The following is a 23,863-nucleotide window of genomic DNA, read 5'->3' on the forward strand; positions in this document are numbered from 1 at the left end:
TTTATAGCTTACTAGCTGTACTCGCGACTTCGTCCGCGTGGAATTTAACTTTATTTTCCCAAAATAAAAGAATTCTTCTAAAATAAATGTAGCCTAAGTTTAATAATATTATCTAAATACTTTTAAAATGATATATAATACATCTGTTTAAATTTAAAACATTAAAGGAGAAAGTAATTATAGTAAGTAAATAAATAAAAAAAGAATCATGAAATGCGTGTCTTGTAAAAAATGTACATTTTGAATACTGCCATTTTTCTATTTAACCGACTATTTATTTAGTCAACAAGAACCCCACTCTGTGTAAAGGCATCCTCCAAAGATGTCCGTTTGTCTCTGTTTTGTGTTAATAAAAAATTTATGCGCATTTCACAAAGGATTCATGTAAGAATTATTTCAAAGAATTAAGAATTTTGCCAGTACCTTGTTTGTACATTTTGGCAACTGTTTGTAATTTGATAGAAACTAACGATGACAGATTCATCCGTGAAAGTACTAGGAGAAAAGATCTGCAATCCCAAATAATTCCTAAATTCACAATAGTCACACACAGTACGAAATATCAATCTAAAATTGTTTAATAATTTACCAATACATCTAAAAACTGTTTATAGTTTCACATTGTTTAAGTCCAGATTGAGGTCATATTTATTGAATAAGTGTTACTATTCCGTAGATGATTATTATAATGATGACATACAGACTTATGAGGACCTACTGCACTATGCTAGCTGACATACCTAGATTTAATATTTAAGTTGCTATTATTGCCGTCATACTCGTGAACGGGTGCTGCTTGTGGAGACTGGTCTGTTCAGATTGCGAACACTGATTAGTTTATTTTTATTTTTTATATAGCATATGCTGGTGGTCACTCTATTCTCCCAAATTTGAATTTAAATGAAATAGTATTATTATAAATATGTACAACATTAAAAAAAAATACGAGCTGAGTTTCTTGTGTGTTCTTCTCATCTCGAAATCATTCCGAACTGACGGTAGATTTGACATATCATAAGAGTCTGTAATAGACCTACATGAATAAAGATATTTTGAATTTGAATTTGAATGATGTTGTTGACAAAAATTTACTGTAATGTCACAATTATGTTATCCTACACAATTTGTATTGTTTTGGATGAATACATAAAATAAAAAAATATCCAGTTATAGCCAGTTACTCACTTGATATTATCATCCCAGCGAGTCAAAGGTCATCTTTACTTCTTTTGCCTGGCGACACATTCGACAGAGTTCTTACGTTGTCCAATTCTGAACTGTCATACAAAGTATATATGGTATAATTTGTAGAATTACCTTCCAGCAATGGAAACGATGTTGAAACCTTCGAGAAAGAGTTTCCTATTTAAAAGGTCAGCAACGCACTTGCAGTTCCCCTTTGCGAGTGCTCATGGGATGGTAATCAATTACCATCAGATGAGCCATCAGCTCGTTTGTCCCTATGCTATAAGAAAACGTGTCGACAATACAAGCTTGGCAGCTGAAATAGGTGACTCAGAGGTACCCAAGCAAAAGACAGAAAAATAATAATCTCAGAACAATTCACACAGCGCCATCTAGACCCAAGTTGAGCTAGCTAAAGCTTGTGTTATGGGTACTAGACAACTGATACAAATACATAGATATTTTTTTTTTCGTAAATACATACATAATATACATAGAAAACACCCAGACCGATACAAACAATCATACTTCATACTCATGAATACAAATGTTTGTGCCGTGCGAGGAATCGAACCCGCGACCATAGGACGTAAAACGGTGTGCTAGATCGCTAGACCACCGAGGTCGTCAAGAAAAATGACAATCTGTTAATAATTAGTCTTAAATAATACGCAACAAAATATCCAGTTTGACCAGGAACTAAGTCAATATATAAATAAATCAATACATGTGTTGATAAGTGCATTTGTTATATCATTGTTTTGACTTATTAACAATGTCACTGATTAACGGTGACCGTCTGACCATGCCTGTGTGTTTCAAGATCAGATCGAGAATAAACAAACGTTGTTTAGAATGTATCAGGGTTGACAACAACGTGAATTCTGTATATGTACAAGATTATTAGTTGTAGAGAATATAATTAGGAAAGCAAAAAATATAAACCTTATGAAAATGTAATTTCTTGAATTTCTATGTACGTAACTATCTACGGAACCCTGTTACGTCCTTACAATGGTGAAAGAAGCTATTGAAATTTATAATCCATACAGCCGGGTCCGTCGTGTGTCAGAGAGGGAAACTCCGAGCAGTTCCCGGGACTTGTGACCCAGGTGTAGGTTTAAGGCCACTTGCCGTACGTCAATACTCACCTTCACCGCTCGTGTTTCTCTCCCTGACAAATATAGTACGAGCCCGCTAGTGTGGTTTGATACAAGTTCTAGTTTTAAGGGTCCCTTACTGATACGTTAGTTGATCGGTGTCAGCGTCGGCGTCGGCGTCGTCTTCGTCATCGGCGTCGGCGTCGTCTTCGGCATCGACGTCGGCCGCGTCTGCGGCGTCGGCGTCAGCGTAGGCGTCGGAGATGGCTTCGCCGATGGCGACGTCTTCGGTGTCGTGGCGGCTTCGGCGTATAATCGATTTATCAATATAATTGGTGTAGGCGTTGGCGTTGAACCGGTGTCGGGGTAGGTGTCATTGTCTGTGTCCATGTCTGTATTTGTGTAAGAGTATTTGTGTATGTCGATGTCGGTGTCCAGTCAAGGAAGGAGTCGGCGTAGGCATTGGTTTCGGCGTCGGCGTCGTTTTCGTCGACGGCTACAGCGTGTCGGCGTCGGCGTCGGTATCAGTGTCTAGTCGGCGTTAGTGTAGGCGTCGGCGTCGGCGTCAGGGTCGGTGTCAAAAAATTCCAACTTTTTGGGACCTTTCTCCTAAATTACCCCAAATTCGGAAATTTTTTTTAGCACTGTCAATATTTTATACCTAGACCCATCATCGCCCCATAGAAGCGGACTCGCTGCGGGGTTGCCCTGTACCTAAAAAATTCCTTTGAAAATAATCCGAATTTTTAGGACCAAATTCCCACCCCACCAACTCGGCAGGCCGCCGTTACCTTTTTCCTATCTACAAAAAACGGTCAACCAGATAGGAGCCAGAAGTCTCTATTAATCGCTATCCTCCAGAGTTTTTTTTATAGACGATTATATATTGGTGTTTCCGCCTGCGCTAACGGTTTAAGCTGGCGCGTCACCAGTGGAGAACGATAGGATGAGGTCAGGTCAGGTCAGTTAGCCCATAGTGCCAAATCGCCTGGGACTTATCACATTATCCAGGAAGAACTACGCGGTCAACCTGACATGGTACATTGCCAGCAATGAGTTTTGCATGAATATAATGGAATGGTGCACCCGCCTGCGCTACCGGTTTGCGCTGGTGGGGCTCCAGTGGAGGATGATAACACCTAATAATACCTCATGCTCAAGGTCAGGTCAGTTAGCCCATCGTTTACAGTCTACCACTGGTAAATCAGTATGATTAGGGACATGCCTCTAAATGCATCATGACAATTCAACACATAAACTGTATTGTAGAACTCAAGCTTAATGTTAAGTTAAGATTCAAAATTCAAAATTCAAAATATCTTTATTCATGTAGGTCTATTACAGACTCTTATGATATGTCAAATCTACCGTCAGTTCGGAATGATATCGAGATGAGAAGATCTGACAAGAAACTCAGCTCGTATTTTTTTCAAATAATAGTGGAACATGTTTATAATAAATACAGTTATTAAAATTCAAATTTGGGAGAATAGAGTGACCACCAGCATATGCTATCGCAAAGAACAAAAAATTTAATCAGTGTTCACAACCTGAACAGACCAGTCCCCACAAGCAGCACCCGTTCACGAGTATGACGTATGAGCATGAGTAGTCTCTACAAACAGCACCCGTTCAAGAAACAAAGAAACAAGGAAAAATATTCCAATCGTAAAATTAAACGGTGTATTAAACATACGAAGTAATTATAAATTTAATAAATTAACTTATTGACCTTCGATAGGTGGTAATGTTAATTATAGCTCCGGTCAGGCACCCTCGTTAATTTATACCTTTGTTTACTTACATCAGACAATAATCCGTGGCGGAGGGGTGGAGGGGATTATTAATAATGGAAACTACTGGCTCCTATCTGATTGACCTTTTAGTGGTAGACAGTAAAAAGTCGTTTGCGACAATCTCACCTATTTCATGCGCCAATCAGTTAGCTTTGTAAGGTGCGACGCACTGAAATTACAGGTGGCATGACATCTTAGTCCGGGGGGATGGATTTGTTAATAATGTTTGACAACCTCGGTGGTGTAGCGATTTAACACGCCGCCTCATTTTCGATGGTCGCGGTTTCGATTCCTTGCACGCCACAAACATTTGTATTCATGAATATGATTGTTTGTATCGGTCTGGTATAGTTGCAAGAAACTTAAAAACTGTACAAGTAGAAACTTATGCAATAAAAATAAGCTAATTTTACCTAAATGCCGTCTACACAAAGTCAGTAATTCATTTTATGGTAATTGCGTAAGATTCTATAATAAACTGCCAGAGTCTACGCTAAATCTTACAGAGAGGCAATTCAAATTTTATATTAAAAATATCTTATGTAAAAAGCCTATTATAAGATAGATGAATTTATAGATGATAGCAATATATAGCAAGAATAAATTTATTTGCGGACAACGTTGTAATTTATTTTTCATACTGCTTTCTTGGTATATGATAGCGTAGCGGCTTTTGTATTGATTGCCGCATGCATCCTTATATAAAGTGCGAATACTGTAACTACCATATAGTAATTTTTGTAGCTGTGACGTGGTCGAGTGGAATGAGTAGTCACGCTCACTAAAATGTCCAGACATGTGGCGACGTGGTGGGCCGGGGCATTGGGCTCCCTAAAATATGGTCGAGCGCAGTAATGGCTGGCTCATCCGTCATACTCGTGAACGAGTGCTGCTTGTAGGGACTGGTCTGCCCTTATCACTACAACTGATTTAATCTTATTGCATATTTATATTTGACCCAAAAAATTAGTGCAGGTTGGTAGTTTGTATTCACACGTTTCGACTTGTAAATGTAAACTTACAAGGATTATTTAAAAGAGCAACACACAAGTTTCTTGCTCGTTCTTCTTGTGATGAGACAGCTTTCCGAACGAGTGGTAGATAAAAAACAAATTGTTATGACTATTCAAAAGTGCTTAAATTAAGTTTATTTGAATAAATGATTTTCTATTCTATTCTATTCTGTTCTATTCGACTTGTAAACTTACAAGGATAATTTAAAAGAGCAACATACAATACTTTCGCATTAAAAGGAAGCCTATGTCCTGTCTCTGATCATCATCATTTGGAGATATCATACAAACGTCACTTATGCTTTTCATCATCATCATCAGCTCAGAAGACGTCCACAGCTGAACAAAGGCCTCCACCAATGATCTCCGCTTTTTTGGCTTTAATTATACTAATAATATTAACTTACTAATATAAGCTTAACTTATTTATTTTCTTCTTGATAACCCTTACTTTATATATAATATAAATTATATATAAATTAAAGTAAGAAACGACACAGGGTAAAAAAAAAAGGCAAATATTGAACACAATAGAAAATAGACGAGGAAAATGTTAGGACACTTGATACGGCACGATGATTTCATGAAAATTATTATTGAGGGGAAAATAGAAGGAAAGAGGGGGAGGGGAAGACCAAGGAATAGCTACATCAAACAAACTGAGGACAAAATGGGAGTCGTGTCGTATCAAGAATTAAGGAGCATGATGGAAGATCGCGGAAAGTGGCAAGAGCTCCACCGACAGGAGCGTAGCTCCTCAATTATGAATGAATGAATGATAATAGTGGTTTAGACTGCTTCTATGGATCAGTCAGTAAGTCAATCAGGACAAGTGTAAACACGTACAGTCGTTACGTAAATGAAACACCTTTCTTTAGATTTATACGTTTATTTTTATTTTTATATTACCGTATACTGAAAATCAGTATTTTATTCATTGAGCAAATTAATCAATGAGTAGCAATTCATATTTCACACACACATTTTAGGTTTATTTTTATACAAAAAAATTACATTTAAAGTGTATTGAGTTCTTATAATATAATCTAAAAATACTTGTAGCATGAAATCAGATTCAATTGATATAAATCTAGATCTTATCTATCTAGCAATAATAATAATATTAACCGTGGACAATTCGCACAGCGCCATCTAGTCCCATACTAAGCAGAGCTTGTTATGGGTACTAAACAACTGATATGTAGACTTAAATACATTTTTTTTTTGTAAATACATACATAATACACATAGAAAACACCCAGACTGACACAATCATACTTATGAATATAAACATTACGGTGCGAGGAATCGAACCCGCGACTGTCAGAAGTAAAGCCATGTGCTAAGCCTCTAGACCATAGCCGAGTATATAATAATAATCTCAGGACAATTCACACAGTGCGATCTAGTCCTAACTTAAGCTAGCTAAAGCTTGTGCTATGGGTACTAGACAACTGATACAAATACATAGATATGTTTTCATAAATACATACATATTATACATAGAAAATACCCAGACCGATACAAACAATCATACTCATGAATACAAATATTTGTGCCGTGCGAGGAATCGAACCCGCGACCATCGGAGGTAAGGCGGTGTGCTAAACCGCTAGACCACCGAGGCTGTCAAATATGTTTATGTATATGTTTATTTATATGCATTTTAAGTGTATTGTATGTTCTATAACATTCTTGTACCTATTTCATTTTTTTATGTATGTTGCTATCTATATCTATCTATCTAGCAACATTGGTTGACCACAAAAATTCCTGACCAAATCAGCCGGTCACTCCGCCGAAGTATTAAATCTTGGCATCTTCACACCCTTGCAGTCATGATGATGTCCAGTCCTGATGATGCACCTCTAAGTCTCTACATAGTAATGCGGCGCTACCTCCAGAAGCCACTCTTTTTGTATCACCATTAAATCACTCATGTATGTTTTGTCTCCTGTACTATATACACTTGCGAATATTACCCTGAAAAAATAGAACATATCTCCTGTACTATACATTCTTACAATCATTTCATTATAGATCTTAGGGGGCGATCTCTCACTTGATGAGAACCGGTGAATAACAACACTTATAACATCCCAGGCCTTTCAAATGGTTATAAATTGTTAAATTTGATAAATTTAACCTCGATCCGATCTCACGTGTTGTGTTATTTGCCGGTTCTCATCAACCAATGCCTCTATCAGCTTCAACCGGCCTTCCCGAGGGTGGTGCATCTTCGACATTAAAATTACCGGATCGAAATTTAGCGAACCAGTTCTAGCACTGGCGTACTGTTACCACACCTTCTACACACACATCGGTCAATTTCTTTCTGGCTTGAACAGCATTTTTGCCCTTTCTGTAGTAAAACAGTAAGATATGTCGAAAATGCTGCTTATTCCTCACCATAATTAAAAGAGCACCGACCAAAAACTACTGCGTAGAATTAATTGTAATTTTTCATACACAAGCCTTGCTATATGAGCTCTCAAAGCATATAAAAATTATACGGTTTAAGTGTGAAGTTGAGTGCAAAACAATACAATTAAATCCTAAGTTAGGAAAAAACGAAATTACTTTTCGAACAACCTAATAATATTTTAACTGTAATGAAGTTGTGTTATTTGGTAGTTTGTATTCACACGTTTTAGCTTAAAAATGTAAAGTTAAAACAAATAAAAGAGCAACACGCAAGTTTCTTGTTCGTTCTTCTTGTGATGAGTAAGTTCCGAATCAGCGATGGATGAAAAAAAAACTATCATTCGATGATATAAGTGAGAGAGGTATTGTATATCTATCTCTCTCGTTTACATTACTATGCCTAGAAAAGTACATGAGTAAGTTATATTAGCACTTATAAAGCAAAAAAATATGAACGAAGGAATGAAGGAACGAAGGAATGAAGGAACGAAGGAATGAAGAAATGAAGAAATGAAGAAATGAAAGAACGAAAGAACGAAAGAACGAAAGAACGAAAGAACGAAAGAACGAAAGAACGAAAGAACGAAAGAACGAAAGAACGAAAGAACGAAAGAACGAAAGAACGAAAGAACGAAAGAACAGAAGAACGAAAGAACGAAAGACGAAAGAACGATATAAAGAAAAATTAAGGAATGATGGAATGAAGGAATGAGATAAGGAATAAATAAATATAGTGACTCACCATTTAGGCTGTTGCAAGTTGTACAAACAACTGTCCGGACTAATGTACAAGTCGGCCCCTCGGAGGCTGCGGTAGCATCCACTAACGCACAAATAACTCGCTTGAGGGAACAGACCGGACAATACACATTTCATTATACGTGTACATTTTTCTGAAAAACATAAATTTGTTGTCAAACCGGGTTGTCTGTAAGAGATTGCTGATAGTGATAAGACCGCCTTTTGTAAAACATTTATTTTCATTGTTTTGTACTTACTGTCCTATGTATACATAAACATAGGACAGTAAGTACAAAACAATAAAGAGTTATTATTATTATTATAAATATAATAATAATATCTTAGGACAATTCATACAGCGCCATCTAGTATCAAGTATCTAAGCAGAGCTTGTGTAAGGGTACTAGGCAACTGGTATAAATACAGATAGATTTTTTGCCAGTATACATAATGTACATAGAAAACATCAAGACTGACTCTGAGGTTCTCTAGATTACAATAGAATAAAAAATGAAATTAATGAAATGAATGATGAAATTAACTTAAATATATGTACATTTATTTTTTTAATCTACCTCTCAATAAAAAGCTCGTTCTTATGATATGACATCACAAGAAGAACGAGCAAAAAAACCTGCTATTTGCTCTTTTAGATAAATTATGTTTTAAATATATAAGATTATTTTTAACTTCATCACATTCAAAAATAACTCGTGAATTTTGACTGATTGAGTATTTCCATAAAACACTTTCTGCAAAAAAACTTACTATAAAATTGAAGAATTCGTCAACGACAATAATGTTTTTTATAGAAAAACTTAAAATCCATAGCACTGACAAAATTATCTAATTGCACTAATAATGAGTGTGTAGCGATATCTATGTTTATTATCGCATGCCTCTTACTTGTTATACTGTAATTATTATATAAAAAAACATCTATTCAAACGAGCAACACACAAGTTTCTTGCTCATTCTTCTTGTGATGAATCTGCATTCCGAATGAGTGGTAGAATCAAAATATGACTATTCAAAAGTGTTTGTAATGAGTTTATTTGAATAAAGATCATTTCTATTTCTATTTCTTTAATGATCCGTTCGAAGATGATTGATTGAAGATAGAGAAGAATGACATACCTGATCCTAAGTCCAGTCCATCAAAACTGTCATTCTCCATTTGGAATTTCCCTTTCACTAATTTCTCCAAACTGTTCCTTATTTCGCAGGCCTGAAACATTTTTTTTTTTAATTATTATTATTATACCTAAATCTATAACACAAAAAAACTTCAATTAAGTAGTTGCTTTTAATTGAACAACTAATTACTTTGTTTTTTTTTAATAGATTGTAAATGATTGCAATTCAAGTTATTTCAGATGATCAGGACGGTACCTTCGTTTCTAGTGGGTGGTATTTGATGGTGAAATTAAATTCTGGAGAATTGAGGAATAATACTAGCTTCGATAATGCTGTGTGAATAGACCAAGATTATTTATTTTTTTATTTAAAAAACTGTTTATTGTAAACAGAGAATAAATAAGCAAAAGCTAGTAATAATCCGAACAATTCCTCAGAATTTAGCTTGTGTTATGGATAAACAACTGATATAAATACTTAAGATTTTTTTATAAATTATTATATTTAACCGATACGAACAATCATACTCAGGAATACAAATGTTTACACAGTGCGAGGAATTGAACCCGCGACCATCGAAAGTAAAGCCATGTGCTAAACCTCTATACCACCGAGACCTATCATTATTGTTGTAAGTATATAAAATGTTACCTTCTCCATAACTCTATAGTTCACATACATCTTGCTACACCAGTCTTTGCACGCCTTTCTGCACTTTTTCTCGTCGCTTACAGAGTTTTTGACTTTTAAATATGCATCGAATACGTTCAAATACATTAGTACATCACCTTCAGCTACCTGTAAGTATAATTAATTAATATTTTTTACTGAAATTCTTTGCAAAATGTATATACTTCATTACATAGTATAAAACAAAGTCGCTGTCGCTGTCTGTCCGTCCCTATGTATGCTTAAATCTTTAAAACTACGCAACGGATTTTGAAGCGGTTTTTTTAAATAGATAGAGTGATTCAAGAGGAAGGTTTATATATGTATTATATACATGTACAACCGCGCGAAGCCGGGGCGAGTAGCTGGTGAAAAATAAAATGAAAATTGTAACTACCATATATACTTTCATATGCATTTAGTGAAAAGCTGTTAATTTTAAATTACAAACAGACACTGTAATGTAACTTCTTTGTATAGATTGCCATTGTATGTAATATACACGCACTATTGGAAAGAACTAAACAGCGAAAAGGCTTTACCGATTGTTATGAAATTTTATATGCATATTCAGTAGGTCTAATAATCGGCTACTACCTATTTTTCATACCCCTAAGTGGTAAGGGTTGTCCACACCTAACATTTTTTTATAATGTAGCATTAAAAAATACATACAACCCTAAATTTTCTCCCTTCTATCACCAACCCCTATTTTTAATAGCGATTTTAATTTATATGGCAAAATTTTTGCGGGGTCAGCTAGTTTCTTTACAAATACATCTTTCGTCACTTTTATGAATTTGATTATTTAGTATTTGGACTACTACTCGCCTCAAAATTATTTCTCCTGGACATTTTGGCTGCAATATTATCTTTCCCACTGCTGGACTTCACAAATACTCTGTCTACTTGCAACATTGATACTATAGTTAGAGCTTCGTCTATACACCCGTATTCGGCTGCAATAAGGCAAATAGCAATAAATTATTAGGCCCAGCCTAGTTTAGGAAACTATGCTATTGTGATTATATAAAACAATTTTAATAAATAAATAAATAATAATAATTATTATTAATCAAATCAAAATATCTTTATTCATGTATGTCTATTACATACTCTTATGACATGTCAAATCTACCGTCAGTTCGAAATGATTTCGAGATGAGAAGAACTGACAAGAAACTCAGCTCGTATTCTTTTCAAATAAATGTACATGTTTACAATAATACAGATACATTTTTAAATTCAATTAAGAAGAATAAAGTGACTACCAGCATATACTATACCACGATTGTCAAAAGAAAATGACCTAATCAGCGCAGCGGCCGTAACCGTATGTTATATATGTATATACAGTACCCCACAAGCAGTAATCAAGCAGCTCACGAGTATGACGGATAAGACAAATTAAAAAAAACATGTACGACATTTTACTCACTTACACAAGTAAGGTATTACATACAAGCGCATTTGAAAGTAATACGAGCTGAGTTTCTTGTCAGTTCTCATCTCGAAATCATTCCGTACTGACGGTAGATTTGACATATCATAAGAGTCTGTAATAGACCTATATGAATAAAGATATTTTGATTTGGTTTGATTTTATTTAAATATTGATTACATTTGATTTAAGCACAAGCACATTTGAAAATAATAAGAGCTAAGTTTCTTGTCAGTTCTTCTTAGATCGACTGCACTCCGAACTGACGGTAGATTTGACATATCATAAGTCTGTAATAGACCTACATGAATAATGATATTTTGATTTGATTTGATTTAAGTACAAGCACATTTGAAAATAATAAGAGCTAAGTTTCTTTGTCAGTTCTTCTTACATCGACTGCACTTCGAACTGACGGAAGATTTGACTTATCATAAAAGCCTGTAATAGACCTACATTAATAAAGATATTTTGATTTGATATAAATATTGATTACATATGATTTGATTTGATTTAAGCACAAGCACATTTGAAAATATTAAGAGCTAAGTTTTTTTGTCAGTTCTTCTTACATCGACTGCACTCCGAACTGACGGTAGATTTGACATATCATAAGTCTGTAATAGACCTACAAGAATAAATATATTTTGATTTGATTTAAATATTGATTATATTTGATTTGATTTGATTTAACATTGATTTGATTTTGATTACAATTTGAATACGATATTTCTCACCACTGTTGCACAATATTTTAGCACACATAGGTTTCAACGGTAACTCTGCCATTCTCTCTCCACCGTCGACCGTCAGCTGACCGTCTTTGTCTATCGCCTTCAAGGCGTATAACGTTTCTAGACCGGCTAGAAGGCTTTTCGCTGGTGGAGGGGTTGGAAACGTAAATCTGTAATACAAATTGATAAGACTTATTTTTTTAACCTTTCGCATTTGGAAAGTCTTTGAGTCTTTAATATCTACGGCAATTTTAGAACATTAAGCATTGCTATTGTCTTCTATATGTGTATATAAGCCGACTCCATATAAATGGAATAAAGAAATAGAAATAGAAATAATCATTATTCAAATAAACTCAATACAAACACTTTTAAAAGTAAGTTCTCAATAAAACAATAGTCTCTATTTGAATTTACATGAATCTGTATTATTGTAAACATGTACAACATTTATTTGAAAAGAATACGAGCTGAGTTTTGTTGTCAGTTCTTCTGATCTCGATATGATTCCGAACTGACGGTAGATTTGACATATCATAAGAGTCTGTAATAGACCTACATGTATAAAGATATTTTGAATTTGAATTATAAAGAAATAACCTAGGACAATTAACACAGCGCCATCTAGTCCTACGGTAAACAGACCTTGTATTATGGATGTTACATCCATAACACAAGTTCTGTTTATTTTGGCATATAAATACTTATATATATTTATTATGTCAACACATATATAATATACATATAAAACATTTAAACCACTTAGGGGAAGGTCGGGTAGCCCCACTAAAAATAAATTGCAATTAAAAATACAATAACAAAAAAATCGTCTGTATTTTAATTTCAGAATTAAACTAAGAACTTTTTTAAATATATTAAATAAAATTGAGGAACTATTTCCGAAAAATTAAAAAAGTAATTTTATATTACTTTTACCTCAACTTTTTGTTAATAAAAAAAGATGGTGGATAGCCCCAGACACTTATAATAAATAAATTAACAATTTATCTGTAAATTTGAATCTTAAAATCAGAATAACTTATCTGAATATATTATATGAAAATTAGTAATTATTTTTGCATTTTTATCAAAATATATATTTACAATGTCTATCCTTGGTATAAAAACATATATGTATTTTATCCGCCTAGATTTATGTATGTATGTGTATTAATATTATTATTTTATTATATATGAAGGTATCCGCTGAAAACCAGCGTCGTGGCACCCCGTCACGACATATGCTGAGCGGAGACCTATTTGGTACTGTAAAATTAATATAAACCGATACAATGTAAATTAAAATTTAAAAATTATTTTCAGTGTACCAAATAAACAATTTTCTTTCTTACTTTTCTTATTTATATACTTTTCAGTACCTTAACAAGTTGTGTATGCCGAGAGCTTTAAGCTGCAGCAAAGCTGACGACAAGTCGCTGCGGCACACCTCCGGCGGACGAGCTTCAGGCAAGCTCTCCAGCTGCTCCTCCGTGTACAGACTGATAGACAGACAAACATTAAAATATATAATAACAACCATGGACGACTAACACAGTGCCATCTAGACCCAAGTTAAGCTAGCTAAAGCTTGTGTTATGTGTACTAGATAACTGTTACTATAATAGTATAATTTTTCTAAATACAGTAGACCCGCGGTAATCCGGCCCCTGTCTTATCTGGCCCCCCTTGTAATCCAAGATGGTCTATTATTTATTACTGAATATATTTTGACAATATAGTTCAAAGTGCATATACCTACATACATATATATAACATAGAATCTTATCACTGGATCTAATTTGTCGGATTACAAGATACTCTTTACTAAAAAATTCCGGACTATAGGGGACCCTTAGGCAGCACTCTATAATCCGACAAATTCGATGGTCCGACACTGCCCTGCAAAACGTTTGTCGGATAATGGGGGGTCCACTGTACATAACAAACATAAAAACACGTAGATATATACAAACAATTATGTCAATACAAATAATAATAATAATAATTCACACAGCGCCATCTAGACCCAAGTTAAGCTAACTAAAGCTTGTATTATGGAATTAGATAACTGATACAAGTACATATGTATGTACTTGTATCAGTTATCTAATTCCATCTTCCATCTGGGTGTTTTCTATGTATAATATATATGTATTTACGAAGAAATATATGTATATTTCTTCGTAAATACATATATATTATACATAGAAAACACCCAGACCGATACAAACTATCATACTCGACTACAAATGTTTGTATCGAGTGAGGAATCGAACTCACGACCATCCGAATAGAAACATATGCTAAACCGGTACACTGTCGAGATCTAGAGATAACCATTGAATTGTATTTTAAAAAAGCGTAAAGAAATTGGTATGCGAAAATGAATTATACGCCTAGCCTGATGGTAAATGGTCATAGTCGTCTATTTATATATATATGAACAGCACTACAACAATATTTTACCGGTAGCAGGTTTCCCAGGCTAATACAAACAAACATATCATGTATACAACTTTTTATACCGTGCCGGGAATCGAACCCGCGACCATCGGAATCGAAACTGTGTGCTAAACCAATACACCATCGAGGTCGAGGTAGCCATTGAATTGTATATAAAAAAAGCGAAAGTAACTGAAATGCGAAAACGAAGTATACGTCTAGCCTGATGGTAAATGGTCAGAGTCGTCTATTTATAACAGCAGTAGAATAATATTTACCGGTAGCAGGCACCACGGTTGGTCCTGCCGGCGCGGCCGGCCCGCTGCGCCGCACTGCACCTGGACACCGCGGCCGCCACCACGCGCTCCACGCCCACCCCCGGCTCTAGGTACGGCAGCCTCTCGAACCCGCAGTCCACCACTGGAATTACACAATAATTATCATCTATAAATATTTATTTATAGTTGATAACGGAATGATCCGACGACCTCGGTGGTCTAGCGGTCTAGCACACCGCTTTACGCCCGATGGTCGCGGGTTCGATTCCTCGCACGGCACAAACATTTGTATTCATGAGTATGATTGTTTGTATCGGTCTGGATATTTTCTATGTATAATATGTATGTATTTACGAAAAAAAATTATCTATGTATTTGTATCAGTTATCTAGTACCCGTAACACAAGCTTTAGATAGCTTAACTTGGGACTAGATGGCGCTGTGTGAATTGTTCTGAGATTATTATTATTAATGATGTGCTAACGATATACGCTGGCGGGGCACCAGTCGAGGATAAGAGCATAAGGTCAGGTCAGTTAACATATTACGCAAGTATGACTGTTTGTGTCGGTCTTGGTGTTTTCTATGATGATTTTTGTAAAAAAAAATTTTGTAGTCATCAGTTATCTAGTACCCATAACACAAGCTTTAGCAAACTTAGGACTAGATGGCGCTGTATGAATTGTCCTGAGATTATTATTATTATTAATGATGTGGTGCACCCGCCTGCAGTAACGATATACGCTAATGGGGCACCAGTGGAGGATGATAAGATGAACATGCGATCAGATCAGTTATCCCGTGATGGTAAAACCCTGAATTTATCACGATATTTCACGAGAACCACGTGAAGGTCAACCTGACCTACATGACCTGATGGTACATCGCTGTCATAGGATCAAATCTACATAATATTCACCCTTCTTCCCCAGTCCCCTTTCTTAATATAATAACGTTAATCAAATCTACATAATAACTGTGATGTATTTACACCCGCGTGTCAATGTCAAATTTGACACATTGATCTGTAATTGTCATTTGTCAAAATAGAGTATGATTTTGCATTATACAGAGATTAATAAAATGGCGTTTCTGTGAATGTCCGATTGTTGCGTAAAAACACTAATCAATAAAAATCATTAAAAGGCGTGTTATTTTTATTCAACGTGTAATCAGAAGGCCTGGTACACATAAATGACAGTCCCTTTTCTCCCCAATACTAGTTACCCTCAACTTAGTTCACCATACACAAACATGTGTTGAAAAATTATGGATGCCTCTAATTTTTATAGCATAGGAGACAAAATAGCTTGCGGCTCACCTGAGGGTAAGTGATTACAGAGAAAAAATGAGTTTTTTTTTTATAACACAGGGGACAAACGAGCATGCGGCTCACCTGATGGTAAGTGATTAACGCCGCCCATGAGCACCCGCAACACCAGGGGAATAGCAAGTCCGTTGTCGGCCTTTTAAAAAGGAATAAGCTCTTTTCTTGAAGGTTTCAATATCGTATCGGTTCGGAAATACCATCGCTGGAAGGTGATTCCATAATGTGGTTGTGCGAGGCAAAAAGTTTCTAGAAAACCGCACTGTGGAAGACCGCCATTCATCCAGATGATCATGATGGTATTTCAGTTTCTGGCGGGTGGTACGGTGGTGAAACTCAGCAGCTGGTATTAATCCGAACAATTCCTCTGAACACTCCCCGTGATATATGCGGTAGAAAAATTTTATTTAGAGTTAAATAAAATAGATACATTTCCCTCACCATAAACAATACCCGGTATGGTAACACTGGTCTCCGCTATATTAGTAGCCAGCACCACCTTCCTCACATTCCTGTCAGCAGCCTGGAACACCTTCAGCTGGCGGTGATGAGGAAGACTCCCGTACATTGGCAGCACCATCAGGTCTGCTGCTTGCACACCTGACGGGAACTGCCTCCGGTGCTTGTTCCTCTCGTTGTTATCTTCTGCATAGGTTTGAAGTGTATCTAATGCTGTTAGGATTTCCTCCTGAAGATAATAATAATAATAATAATAATAAAACTCTTTATTGTGCATAAAAGAAACAAATAATTACAAAAAGGAAATAAAAAAAAAGAAGGATATGCAAACAAAAGGCGGCCTTATCGCTTAAAGTAATCCCTTACAGACAACCAAGATATAGTATGTGTTGATTTAATTGTATTAAAATGCAAAAATTAACCTCTCAACTGATTGAGTGACCTAATAGAATTATATCTACCTACATATATATTTATATTGAGGTTGACCTAGTTTTATATATAATTCTTTATAACCTATCTTATATAAAAGTGATTATAGTGTTCAGTTGTCTCAATTAAAAAGCCCTATTTCCTATAGTATGATATATTATTAATATATTTGGATTTTACTTATATATTTACTTTGATATTTTTTTAAATACATACATACATTTTTACAACAAAATACCAGAGTCTGTTACAAATCTGCTTGAAGAAAGATTTAAATGTCATAAAAAAGCTTATTATAAAATTGAAGAGTTCGTTAATGATAATGTTTTTATAGAAAAACTTAAAATCCATAGCGCTGACAATATTATCTAATTGAACTAATGAGTCTACGCACTCATCATTAGTGCAATCTATGTTGATTATCGCATGTCTCTTACTTGTTATACAACTCAAAAGAGCAACACACAAGTTTCTTGCTCATTCTTCTTGTGATGAATCTGCATTCCGAATGAGTGGTAGAATCGAAAATATGACTATTCATAAGTGCTTGTAATGAGTTTATTTGAATAAAGATTATTTCTATTTCTATATATCTATATATATAAAAATGAATTGCTATTCGTTAGTCTCGCTAAAACTCGAGAACGGCTGAACCGATTTGGCTGATTTTAGTCTTGAAATATTCATTAAAGTCCAGGGAAGGCTTAAACGGTGATAAAATATGAAGAAATTGCATGGAGAATACTAAAAACAACAATTTTATTTTCCCATACAAACTGTCAAACGGGGTGCGTTCAGAAATTTATTCTGAGGCGGAACGGAGTGTGCGGGATCAGCTAGTATATATATAGAAATAGAATATGGACATAGTCCGCTATATTCACTTTTTAATTATGTGCATTAAAGTTATATGGTAACACTAGCCCTGAAGAATTCACACAGCACCAGCCGCAAGCTAAGCAGAGCTTGTGTTAGCGGTACAAGACAACTGACATAAATACTTAGATACATATTAAACACTCAGACCAATACAAACAATCATACTCATGAACACACTGTACGAGGAATTGAACCCACAACCCTTCGAATTAAGCGATGTGCTCAACCATTTTTTTATAATGGAATGATGCACTCGCCTGCGCTAACGGTTTACGCAGGCGGGGCACCACCGGAGGATGATAAGAACATGAGGTCAAGTCAGTGAGCCATCGTGACAAATTCACCAGGAATTAACACGATGATTTCCAGGGGGAACCGCGTGGAGGTCAACCTGACGTGGTACAAGTCAGCAATGGGGTTATTAATCCAGACTTCCCTATATAGGAGTTTCAAATGAAACCCAAATCTACTTTATTTATTGGTCAATTTAATGATTAATTTAAACAATTTTTGAGGAGACCGGTAGAACTTTGAGAAGAGAAGAAGAAAAAGTAGGTGACTACAAAATTGTGAACATTTAAATAGCAACTTTTTGCAGCTAGTAGTAAATTGTGATCAAGAGTGTTGTAGGTGTGAAACAAATTCACATTACTAACAATCCTTCCCAGTGTTAAACCGTTAGAGGCAATTCAAATGAGGTACGAATAACATACCTGTGAAGTAAGAAACGCTAGGACATCGCCGAAGGGTTGATTTTCATGTATTTTTACAATCGTATCCACTGTTGCTTTCACGTAATCAGGCACGGGTTCTGTAAATATATATATATATAACTAGCTGTAAACATATAACTTGCTTTTACCCGCGGCTTCGCTCGCGTTAATTTATCCCCTTAGGGGTGGAATTTATCAAAATCCTTTCAATGGGGATGCCTACGTCATAGTAGCTTTATGCATGCAAAATCTCAGCCCGATCGGTTTAAAATTGACAGTTTCATATAAACTTTCATCCCCTATTTTATCCCCTTTGGGGTAGAATTAATCAAAGGCTTTTGATTAATTCTGTTCTGTAAATATATATAACTAGCTTTTGCCCACGGCTTTGCTCGCGTTATTTATCCCCTTAGGGGTGGAATTTAACAAAATCCTTTCAATGGAGTTGCCTACGTCATAGTAGCTTTATGCATGCAAAATCTCAGCCCGATCGGTTTAAAATTGACAGTTTCATATAAACTTTCATCCCCTATTTTACCCCTTTGGGGTAGAATTAATGAAAGGATCTTGACTAATTCTGTTCTGTAAATATATATAACTAGCTTTTGCCCGCGGCTTCGCTCGCATTGATTTATTCTGTTAGGGATGGAATTTATCAAAATCCTTGCAATGGGGATGCTTACGTAATAGTAGCTTTACGCATGCAAAATCTCAGCCCGATCGGTTTAAAATTGACAGTTTCATATAAACTTTCATTCCCTATTTTATCCCCTTTGGGGTAGAATTAATCAAAGTATTTTGATTAATTCTGTTCTGTAAATATATATAACTAGCTTTTGCCCGCGGCTTCGCTCGCGTTAATTTATTCTCTTAGGGATGGAATTTATCAAAATCCTTTCAATGGGGATGCTTACATCATAGTAGCTTTATGCATGCAAAATCTCAGCGCGATCGGTTTAAAATTGACAACGTTTCATACAAACTTTCATCCCCTATTTTATCCCCTTTAGGGTAGAATTAATGAAAGGATTTTGATTAATTCTGTTCTGTAAATATATATAACTAGCTTTTGCCCGCGGCTTCGCTCGCGTTAATTTATCCCCTTAGGGATGGAATTTATCAAAATCCTTTCAATGGGGATGCCTACGTCATAGTAGATTTATGCATGCAAAATTCTCAGCCTGATCGGTTTAAAATTGACAAAGTTACATACATACTTTCATCCCCTATTTTATCCGCTTTGGGGTAAAATTAATCAAAATCCATTATTAGCGGATGCCCACGTCATAACATCTACCTGCATGCCAAATTTCAGCCCGATCCGTCCAGTGGTTTGGGCTGTGCGTTGATAGATCACTATATCAGTCACTTTGATAGATATATATGTAGATTTTCCATAACTAAAATTGTTGTAATAGTAACGTAGGAGTAAAGTAAGTATATATGAAATTTTATTTGTGTTTGTGCGTGCGTGTATGTATGTATGTGTAATGTGTATATGTGTGGGTGTGTATGCGTGCACGCGTGTATATGTACAATCTTGGTTACATTAACTGTATCTGGAATGCAATGGTTGACAATAAATATTTTAAAATCAAATACATACCTTCCACATAAAATAGATCTATAGGGTGCGTCCGCCCCCTAATGGACATTACAACCGACGTGGGTGCTTTATCTCGCTCTTTTCTATCTGTTAAATTGAAGAAATTCTTCAGAAACTCAGCATCCATCGTCGCTGAAGACACCACTATCTTTAGATTTTTCCGTTTCTGTAATTATACATAGAAATTACATTATTATCAAATACATTTATAACAAAAGAGACAAACGAGCATGCGGCTCACCTGATGGTAAGTGATTACCGCCGCCCATGAGCACCCGCAACACCAGGGGAATTCCAAGTACGTTGTCGGCCTTTTAAAAAGGAATAAGCTCTTTACTTGAAGGTTTCAATATCGTATCGGTTCGGAAATACCATTGCAGGAAGATTATTCCATAGTGTGGTTGTGTGTGGCAAAAAGAATAATATATCATATTACTACTATCGAAAACAGTTGTTATTAGTTAATATAAGATATGATTTTGTTTTGTTGATTAATTGATAAAATCAAATTTGTTCTTAATTCAACTAAAGAACCGATACAATATTGAAACATTCAAGAAAAGAGCTTGTTAAAAAAAAAATCTCAATAAAACAGATGGATGTCGTGACTAATTCATAAACAAACAGTGCGGTTTTCTAGAAACTTTTTGCCTCGCACAACCACATTATGGAATCACCTTCCAGCAATGGTATTTCCGAACCGATACGATATTGAAACCTTCAAGAAAAGAGCTTATTCCTTTTTAAAAGGCCGACAATGTACTTGCAATTCCCCTGGTGTTGCGGGTGCTCATGGGCGGCGGTAATCACTTACCATCAGGTGAGCCGCATGCTCGTTTGTCCCCTGTGTTAAAAAAAAACAAAATATACATCTAAAAAGACAATAGAAATTTCATGCGAGGAGGATGGAGATTGATAGTAATGTGGACTGATGATCCCACTGCTAGCAATGCACCATGTCAGATGGATCTTTTTTTTTATTTTTTTTTTTTTCTTACACATCCATGCGGGTCTTAATTTTAATTTGAATCTACAAGCGTTTGTCCCCTATGCTATAAAATAAAACTCAACAATACAGACGATGTTGCAAATAATTTCACAAAAGAAACATACACCCAAAAAAAAACAAAAGAAACACATCGCGCGATTCTGTTTGTTATTGCGTTACGTATGTAATACGTTTTCGGTGTTTGCTTGTCTTTGTCGCGTCTACGTAAACATTTACCTTGGCAATTTTTTTCAACAGTCCCATCAACACGTCTGTCATTTGCGACCTCTCGTGAACCTGTAAAATATAGAAATATTCAATGTTAGAATAGAAATAGAAATAATATTTAAACTTACAATTAGTGGCCGACCGAAAGTTCGGTTTCGGTTTCGGCCGAGTTTCGGCCAAAAATAAAGTTTCGGCGGCAGTTTCGGTTTCGGCTACAATTGGCCGAAACTTTTGCAGAAATCGAAACTGATTTCCGAAGTTGACGTGCACGCTCGCCTAACTTCGTTTCTCGCGGCAAGCGGCTAGAGCCGCCAGCATCCGGCTGGCGGCTCTAGCAACAAAAACATTATCGCCCAACACAAACCTTCTTTAGAGGTTATTTATATATTTATTTATTCATTTATTCATTCATTCATTCGTTCGTTCATTCATCATTCATTCATTTATTCATTTATTCATTTATTCATTTATTCATTTATTCATTTATTCATTTATTCATTTATTCATTTATTCATTTATTCATTTATTCATTTATTCATTTGCCTCATGCCCTTTAATTTCACTGCCATATAATAATAATAATAATAATAATAAGTGCTTCTGCCGGGGGTATGTTGCCATCTCCTCTCCTTAAGAGGGGAGATGAGAATTTTTGGAAAAAAAAAATAATAATAATAATCTCAGGACAATTCACACAGCGCCATCTAGACCCAAGTTAAGCTAGCTAAAGCTTGTGTTATGGGTCCTAGACAACTGATACAAATACATCGATAATTTTTTTTTCTAAATACATACATACATACATATTATACATAGAAAATACCCAGACCGATACAAACAATCACACTCATGAATACAAATGTTTGTGCCGTGCGAGGAATCGAACCCGCGACCATCGGACGTAAAGCGGTGTGCTAGACCGCTAGACCACCGAGGTCGTCAATCTAATCCTGAAACTAAAACCGTTAGTATAATCTATACTCTATACATATAAATAAAATTGGAGTGTCTGTTTGTAAGTCATTGTAAAAAATAAAATACTGCCTCCATTCCCAATGCCCTATAATTTCACTGCCATATCTAATCCTGAAACTAAGAACTAAAAATAAAATTCTCATATAAATAAGAAACAGACACTTCAATTTATTATAATACATGTACATATGATCTAGGAACTGGTGCGTGCATAATAAAAATCATTTTAGCATACCTTTAGTGATATAATCAAAAATTATGCCATACGCTAATACAACCTTGATATATTCACACAATCACTTCATCAATTTGCGTTCAGAACATTGAGTGGCAAATCAACAGAGCCTCGTCGATCTCTAATTAATTGGTCACAACTTATTGATTTACATACACGGTATCATGTAATAGGTGTTCAAGTTGATCAGTGTTTTAAGATACTAAATTTATTTGAATTACTCTTAAATAAACTCAAAACATCTGTTAAATTATATTTATTGAGCAAAGCCTATTACTCACTAAACGATTACTTCAATGACGAGCGTGCATGGCAATAGTTGTTCATGCACGGGATTTTCGTTTAATGTTAGACGTAGACACCTATATAAATATACATTGTAAATAAACTGGCTAAAAAGAAAAAGTAATTCAATTGAGTTTCTTGCCAGTTCTTCTCAATTGGATCTATATACCGAACTGGACGGTAGGGAAAAAATTAAAATTGTAATGTAAAAAAGTTTACGTTCATAAGCGTCTAAAATGTTGTACATGAATAAATGAGTTTTGAATTTTGAATTTTATAGTCGCAATATTATTTTATTCAAGAACCTTAGCCACAGCAATGCGTGGCCGGGTCTGCTGGTACATATATGTATGTATGTATGTATATATATTAATAAAATATTTCTCGAATTATTTCATCATCACCAGACACATGGACCTTGGCCTTTATATGAAAACAACAAATATTTGAGAAAAAATAGTCAAGGAGCTCGCAAATAAATATATAAGTGAAAAAAAGTCAATAATTTAGAGTAAGAATTTGGAATATGGAAAAAAATTAAGTATAGTCAAAAATAATGTCTTCTACATAGTGGGAAGAATCTATACTAATAGCTATTTTGTGCTATATAAATTAAAATCGCTATTAAAAAATAGGGGTTGGTGATAGATGGATGAAAATTAAATTATATGTATTTAAATTTTAATGCTATATTATAAAAAAAAATTAAATTGAGCAAAAAAAATTAGAGGGGTGGACAACCCTTATTACTTAGATGTATGAAAAATAGATAGTAT

At 35.1% G+C, this 23,863-nt stretch overlaps 1 protein-coding gene across 1 annotated transcript in view; it reads right to left on the bottom strand.

Moving 5' to 3' along the window:
• Positions 1-6,860: 6,860 nt before the first annotated feature.
• LOC131849225 (probable ATP-dependent RNA helicase DHX35) overlaps positions 6,861-23,863 on the bottom strand; it is a 67,561-nt gene continuing 50,558 nt past the window's right edge. The window contains exons 5-16 of the mRNA XM_059199251.1: positions 21,602-21,661; positions 20,377-20,542; positions 18,771-18,868; positions 16,729-16,975; positions 14,961-15,102; positions 13,620-13,739; positions 12,244-12,410; positions 10,897-11,024; positions 10,048-10,194; positions 9,397-9,487; positions 8,261-8,411; positions 6,861-7,077 (exon numbers count right to left, since the gene is read on the bottom strand). Coding sequence (XP_059055234.1) covers positions 6,963-7,077; positions 8,261-8,411; positions 9,397-9,487; positions 10,048-10,194; positions 10,897-11,024; positions 12,244-12,410; positions 13,620-13,739; positions 14,961-15,102; positions 16,729-16,975; positions 18,771-18,868; positions 20,377-20,542; positions 21,602-21,661 — 1,632 coding nt within the window. The 3' untranslated portion in view covers positions 6,861-6,962. The remainder of the gene's footprint in view (positions 7,078-8,260; positions 8,412-9,396; positions 9,488-10,047; positions 10,195-10,896; positions 11,025-12,243; positions 12,411-13,619; positions 13,740-14,960; positions 15,103-16,728; positions 16,976-18,770; positions 18,869-20,376; positions 20,543-21,601; positions 21,662-23,863) is intronic.

Source organism: Achroia grisella, unplaced genomic scaffold (assembly GCF_030625045.1).
Source record: "Achroia grisella isolate CSIRO2021 unplaced genomic scaffold, CSIRO_AGI_Agris_v1 utg1107, whole genome shotgun sequence".
NCBI lineage: Eukaryota > Metazoa > Arthropoda > Insecta > Lepidoptera > Pyralidae > Achroia > Achroia grisella.